The following is a 7500-nucleotide window of genomic DNA, read 5'->3' as shown; positions in this document are numbered from 1 at the left end:
GAAATTCCTGATGGTTCAACCCTTCCAGGAATGTTCAATAATGGTACTGTATCTTCCACTGTAGACTCAATGATAAGTATGCCAGTGTCAGTGTCATTGGATTGAAGGTCCACGAAAGTATCATTTCCTTGTCTAAATGAAACATCTGTTTCTTCGGTCTGTAAATTAGAGACATCAGTGCTGTTCTGTGTGGCTGTCTGCAACCCATCATTACTATTTTCTGTAATAACTGGAGCACTGTTCTGCAACGGATTGTCAATAAGTTCTGCAATGGACTGAGTATTGTTCTGTATCTGATCATCAATATCTTCTGTGGTAATTTTAGTATTGTTCTGCAACAGATTATCAATGTTTTCTTGTGTGATGGACTGAGTATTGTTAATCTCTCCAAGGGTGACCGTAAAGCCAAAAGCACCTTCAGGAAGCTCTAGAAATGGAAGTTGAGAGGCAAGGTTTGGTCTCTCATCTTTTGTATCAGTTTGCTCATCAGTGGTGTTCAGTGGCACTTCTGCGCTTATTTGAATTCCCGACGATTCCTCCCTCTCTGCCTGCTCGTTCGTGAAAGGGACATCTGCAGTCGAATTAATACCTGCGTTTTGGCTGGTCTCATTGGCATTTCCCGTTCTGTGTGGTTTTAGTTGGGTGTCCTTAGAGGCCTGTTGCTTTTCATCAACTGTGACCTGTTGGTTGGCTGCAGGACTTTCATTCTGCATAGGGACTTGGGGAAAGGATAAATTGTCACTTGGAGTTTGTACGACTTCTTCATTACCTTGTATATCCATATTTGTTTGGCTTTCACCACTAAACCCTTGTTGTAAATTTCGGACCGTCTGGTTTTGGTCTAGTTGGACCTCACCTCCAAATACAATATCTTGGTTCCCTGGTATATCTACATGGAGGATAGCATCAAGCACATCCGGCACTGCAGTGCTGATGCCATTACTAAATGAAGCATTAGTATTGTCATCACCATCTGGGAAAATGAGATCCTGAGGTAGAGACAAGGGTGTAGTATCGATAACGGGTACAGACGTTGTAGTTTCAAAAGCAGACTCTGTAGTGGTTTCGAATACAGGTGAGGTCATTGTTGTAGTTTCGAAAACTGGTACAGACGTGCTTTCGAAAACGCCACTTGCATTATCTTGTGAAATATTTTCATCATTCTCATCATTAGAAATAGGATTCACAGTGGGAATGGCATTGAGAGGGCCTTCTCTGGTGAGATCAGTTCCTACCACGTCAAAGGAAGCTATAATGGGGCCTTCGGTTATGGGAATGCTGTAGGTCGGAGTAAAATTATTATCTTCTGGTATGAAATTATTATTCTTATATATGAAACTGCTGTCTATCGGTGTGGTAACACTAAGTTCAGTGGTAAATGCATTGTTACTAGGAGTGAATACATTGCCCTGAGATGTGAACATATTGCTTTCTGGTGTGAATCTGCTGGCAAGAGAGGTAAAAATGTTACTATCAGGGGTAACCCTCTTCGTTTGGGAAGTGAAAATATTGTCATCAGGCGTCAGACCATCTGGCTGAAATCCGGAGGTAGGAGCCGCTGTAAAAACAAGAATGTCTACAGGGATGTTTGTGAACCAAGGATCCTCACCACCTGAAGTACCGGAACCAGCATTGTTTAACCCACTGGCAGAATTACCATCAGCGCTCACGGAAAAGCTACTTCTGTCGGTATCAACCTCAATACCAGGAGTCGAAATAGTAGTTTCAGGATTATCGGAGGGCAAAGTTGCAGGTACTTCAGTCAGTGGAGGTAGGGGTATTCCGCTTGGAGCGATATTCTCTGCAATGTAAACGTAATCTAGAGGAATATTCCCCGAAGGACCAATTCCATCCCCTCTTACCTCGCCACTTATAATGGCATCGAGTATTTCTTGGTCATAGCGTACATTGTCACCAACAGGGACATCCGAGTTGAAGTCGAAGTCCTCCTTGTTACGGGTAGGAACTGTTTCTGATGCATTTGCTGCTTCTTGACTTATCGCAATCGTGGGGAAATCTGGACGTTGTGTAGCAGTTTGAGTGACATCAGCTCCTCCATTAACTCTTAATCCAGCGACGTTGGCATCTAGCCCACTAAAAGTATCTCCGGAACCTGTTTCAATATTACCCTCAACAACCAAGGGATTTGTCGTAGTTAACCCTGTAGAATTATCGTTGCTTTCTAATTGCACATCGTAATCAGAGTACACTGAATCAAAGGCTGTGTCTGAAGAATAATCCAGGTTACCACCGTTGAGATAATCAGGGATGGAACTGTCCTTGTAATCGTAACTCAGTCCTTCCACTGCATCATAGGCGTAATCAGGTGTGTCATTGGGTTCTGTAGTAGATGTACCTTCCTCAACTGACTCCGGGAAAGGAGGCGCTCGGTTGCCTATGTTATCTGCAGGTGTTGTCTCTTGTGGTGTTTGGTTTGGGTTATAGGCATTTCTGTCTTGTCCAAGTGCAGCAGTGGGGAAGTTGGCCAAGGCAAAATCGTAGGGATTTGCACCTGTACCACGAACCCCAAGGTTAAACTGTGGATATTGTCCTTGATAGAAGTACCCAAACTGTTCTGGACTTCTTACTCCAGAGATGGTGGGACGTGGTGAATTGTTATAGTATGCTGGGTAACTCCCAGTTGCTAATGGGTTGAAAAACACCTGAGGGTCCTGGGCTGTGGAGAAATACTTTGCATAATACTCAGCTAGTGTTGGGCTTTGTAAATCTTCAGGAAGGAGTGTGGGTGGGGATACCAATCCTAACGTATTGCTCTCTGCCAGTGGGAAATCCGCATAGTCATTGCTTATCAAATTGGAGGAATTGGTCTGAGCATCGTCTATCTTTTTCTCTGTTCTCTCTCCAGAACCATCCCCTTTTCGTGGTTCACGGAGGCCAAAACCTCCAGAGTATGGAGCCAACCAATTTAAAGTACCTGGATCCGTGGAGAGCCCATAAAAGGCTCCTCCCACTGGATGCTCAAGTGGGTCCTCTGTTTCGCCCGAAGAACTTATGGGTCCTATCCTCTCCTCTGCAGGATCTATGGCAGGGGCTCTACGACGGACAGCGCTGTGTGGTTTTATTGTCCCGTCAGCTCGTAGTTTATCAGTTCTGAGTTCATCAGCAAAGTCCAAGAACTCCCTCCCTTGTGTAAAGATGTCTGCTGTAGTTTCAGCTGAAGGTCTACTATCAGTAGGGAACTTTAATTCAGTTGGCCGGGGAATGAGGATAATATACTCACCGTCATCAGGCAGAATTGGACTCTTGTTTGAGAAGAGAAGAAGGAATTCATCTGCACCAATTCGATTGCCAGTTGAGTAATATTTTTCATTCTTATTCTTGCCATTAATGTTTGTGTCTTCCTCGGAATCTTGAGGTTGCTTCGGTGATTTGTCCATCATTGCTTGTAGAGAGGCAATAAGGTGTGGCATCTTGGCATTCATCTGGGTTCCCTTTAGAGAATTTAGTGATGAATTTTCAATATCTGGTACACCTGTTTCACTAACTGACTTGGGAGCTGGTAGTCTGTTTATCGACTGCTTGTGCTGACTGTTCCTAATAAGTGGAGGTGAGGAATAGTTGCCGACATCATGTTTTGTAAGTATGAAATATGAAGGGTTAATTGTATTGCGAATTGCTTCTGCCAGGTTTGCAAAGAGTCTTGTTGAATTAAGGAGAGAGGGATCTAAAGGATAGCTCCTGGTTGTGGTGTCCTGACGAGGTCCGACGTTCTTTAATTTGTGCAAATCCTGCAACACCTTGCTGTCCACCACCAATCCGGAACCAACAGCGAACTCGTTTGAGCCTCTAGTAGTAGTAGGATTCAAAGTAGATGTTTCATCTCCATTACGAAGTCCAAAGAAATTCATAAAATCATTGAAAGCTTCAGTCTGCAAAGTAGGTGTTGCTGGAGGGGATCCAGTGGCTGGGCTTCTAATCGGGTCATTCCCAAGAACCGCTGTGGGAGGCCGAGCTGTTAGAACTGAGAGAGGTGGCCGAGTAACCACGTTACCAATAGTATTAATTTTATCTTCGACTTGAGTAATTTCTGGTAATTTTTTTCCAGGTAAGTCCGTAAATGATGATTTTCCCTTTACAGGTGAGAGAGGAATCAAGAGTGTATTTTGCAGATCTTGCAATGGTGGCGATGTTGAAAAACCAGAAGGCGGTGACGTCGTTTGTGATAGAGATCCTAAAAATCCCGAAAGAATCTGAGCACCCTCAGATGGCACTGGCACTCTCTGTGATGGTGGTTGTGTTGGCACAGCAGAAGGCGGGCGTGAACCTCGGACTGGGACAAGAGAAGAGAGTGTTGGGAAAGCAGAAGGCAATTGTATACCCTGTGCTGAAACAACAGAGGGTGGTCGTTTACTTTGTACTGGAACAGCAGGAGGCAGGTTTTGTGTTGGAACAAGAGCAGGTAGTTGTATAAACTGTGAAGAAACAGTAGGTGATTGTATGCCCTGCGTTGGATACCCAAATGTTAGTGGGGTATATTGTGTTGAAACAACTGATGGTTGTTGCCCAAATGGGACAGCTGAAGGCAGTTGTACACCCTGTGTTGGAACAGCTGAAGGCAGTTGTACACCCTGTGTTGGAACTGAAGGCAGCTGCACACCCTGTGTTGGAACTGAGGGTAGCTGCACACCCTGTGTTGGAACTGAAGGCAGCTGTACACCCTGTGTTGGAACAGCAGAAGGCAGCTGTACACTCTGTGTTGGAACAGCTGAAGGTAGCTGTACACCCTGTGTTAAAACAGCAGAAGGCAGCTGTACACCCTGTGTTGGAAGAGCTGAAGGCAGCTGTACACCCTGTGTTGGAACAGCAGAAGGCAGCTGCACACCCTGTGTTGGAACTGAAGGCAGCTGTACACCCTGTGTTGGAACAGCTGAAGGCAGCTGTACACCCTGTGTTGGAACAGCTGAAGGCAGCTGTACACCCTGTGTTGGAAGAGCTGAAGGCAGTTGTACATCCTGTGTTGGAAGAGCTGAAGGCAGCTGTACACCCTGTGTTGGAACTGAAGGCAGCTGTACACCCTGTGTTGGAACTGAAGGTAGCTGCACACCCTGTGTTGGAAGAGTAGAAGGCAGCTGTACACCCTGTGTTGGAAGAGCTGAAGGCAGCTGTACACCCTGTGTTGGAAGAGCTGAAGGCAGCTGTACACCTTGTGTTGAAACAGCAGAAGGAAACTGTACATCCTGTGTTGGAACAGCAGAAGGCAGCTGTACACCCTGTGTTGGAACAGCTGAAGGCAGCTGTACACCTTGTGTTGGAACAGCAGAAGGCAGCTGTACACCCTGTGTTGGAACAGCTGGAGGCCGTTGTGCACCCTGTATTGGAACAGATGAGGGTATTTGTACATTCTGTGTTTGCACAGATAAAGGTTGCTGGGCATTTTGTGGTGGAATATTTATCGGTAATTGAGTATTTTGCGTTGTGGGAGTTGATGGCAGCTGTAGTCCCTGTGTGCCATTAGCGAAATATAACTTTGCATCTTGTGTTGGATCAACGGAAAGCAGCGGGATTCCCTGTGTTGGAACAGCTGAAGGCAGTTGTGCATTCTGAGATGGAGCATCCAATGAAGGAACTGTTATAGGTCTCTGTATGTCTTGTGGTGGCACAGGGGAAGATAATGGAATTCCCTGTGTTGGAATAGCTAAGAGAGGTGGTGCATTCTGTGTTGGAAAAGCATCTGGTAGTTGTACAGCCTGTGCTGGAACAGTTGATGGAAATTGTACAGCCTGTGATGTTTTATCCTGGGTTGGAACATTTGGGGTTAGGTTTCCAGATGATATGGATGTATTCTGCTCTAAAACCGCGGGTATAGAAGGTACATTATTTAAAGTGATTTCAGATACTTCCGGTATATTTTGCTTTGGAAGTGTGGAAGTTGCTGTGTGTGGTTTTACTGATTCACTCCCTTTGGGTAAGTTTTGTGGCTGATTTGGGGAAGATATTGATACCTTCTTTACTGGCACTACAGAACCTAAATTTCCACCAAGTCCTCCAGATTGCTCAACAATCAACTCTTGGCTCACTGTTGGTAAAGAATCATTTGGGAGAGGAACTTGTACTGGAGAGGCAAAGGTTGATGGGGGAGGTACAACAGATAGATTCTGTTGTGGTATAACTTGTGTTTGATTGGTTGTCAACAATGAATTTAGTGTTGCTTGGCTTACCCCACTGACTGACTCATTGTCTGTTTTACCATTTTCGTTCATTTGAGGATTAGATGTAGATGTCTCAAATGTAATAGATGGTGGGGTTTGAATTTCTATACTGTTTGTGACACCAACTGGAGGATTTGGCGAAGGACGTATTTCCAGTACTGTGTCATCTTGGAACCGAATCCTAGGAGTGGATACAGCAGGGATCTGTGGGGTTGACTGAAACCCAGGTACAAAAGTTGTTGGAGTTGGAGTATAGCCGAATGGTAGGATCCCCTGTTGTTGAAAACCAAGAGGATTAAATGGAAAGGCTTGAGTTTGGTTTGCGATCACTCCCTGCGCTGGGAATCCTGTGGGAAAAGGAATATTTTGAGGAAAGAATTGTTGCGGGAAGCCAGCACCGGTTTGTGACCCACGAGTAGGTGATGTGGGTGAGAGCGGGTAACCCCAAGGATTGAAAAGGGACCCTGTTGGTGGTAGAGATGGTTGACCAGAGGTTGTTGCAGGGATTCCGCCTTGCAGCTGTGGAGGAAGTGAATTTTGATTTCCTGGAAATTGTCCAGTTGAACCAATGTTATAATCCGAATCATAATCATAGAAATAGTCATAATCTGGTGCTTGCGCTCTATAGAGTGCGTTTATATAATCTAGAAAACCTGGATCATAGAAATCTGCGAATTGCGAGTTTGCTTGTAACTGTGGCAGATTCTGTTGGGATGGCTGGGGCTGGTTATTGAAAGGTGTAGTTGCAGGAATTCCCGTGTCCACCTGTGTAACAGGTTCTATGGGTATTCCCAGATTCTGCTGGATATTGCTACCAACTTCATTCACTGGTGCTTCACTCGTTCGCTGTGGCTCAAAGGCCAGAACTGCTTCGTTAAAGGCACTTGGATCTACATTTTCTAGTGCTTCGAAAATTTGCTGGTTCCCATTCGGAAAAGCTGGCTCATCAAGGATAGAATAGTAAGGTAATCTTAAACCTTCATACAAACTTGCATCAATATCTCTCAGGTCTGTTGGTGTTGGCTGCAGCTGTACAAATCTATTGCCATTGGGCTTGGCTGCTGACACATCCCTCTCACTTCCCTCGAACTGGAATACTTCGTCGACGTCCTGGGGGAAGATGGTTATCCCTGATTTCTCTGCTGAAGACACCAGGGGCGACAAATTCTCATGGTCGTGAATGGGTATTTCTGCATTACCTACAGCATTCTCTTGATCCTCCTCACTGGATGATGGCTTGGGACGATCTTCAGTCGACGTTTTTGTGTTCGGTCCTTCCTCTGGTCTCTCCTCTCTGCTTTGTTCTCCGATCTTAGAATGCTCCTCTGCT

General features: G+C 45.3%; 1 protein-coding gene across 1 annotated transcript in view; it reads right to left on the bottom strand.

Moving 5' to 3' along the window:
- LOC119596744 (mucin-17-like) overlaps positions 1-7500 on the bottom strand; it is a 12530-nt gene that overhangs the window by 1601 nt on the left and 3429 nt on the right. Inside the window, exon 4 of the mRNA XM_037946072.1 lies at positions 1-7500. This exon is cut by the window's left edge and continues 1601 nt beyond it; it is cut by the window's right edge and continues 1012 nt beyond it. Coding sequence (XP_037802000.1) covers positions 1-7500 — 7500 coding nt within the window.

The sequence above is a fragment of the Penaeus monodon genome, chromosome 38 (genome assembly GCF_015228065.2).
Source record: "Penaeus monodon isolate SGIC_2016 chromosome 38, NSTDA_Pmon_1, whole genome shotgun sequence".
NCBI lineage: Eukaryota > Metazoa > Arthropoda > Malacostraca > Decapoda > Penaeidae > Penaeus > Penaeus monodon.
The sequence above is the reverse complement of the archived record's forward strand: the minus strand, read 5'-3'. Positions and strand labels throughout refer to the sequence as shown.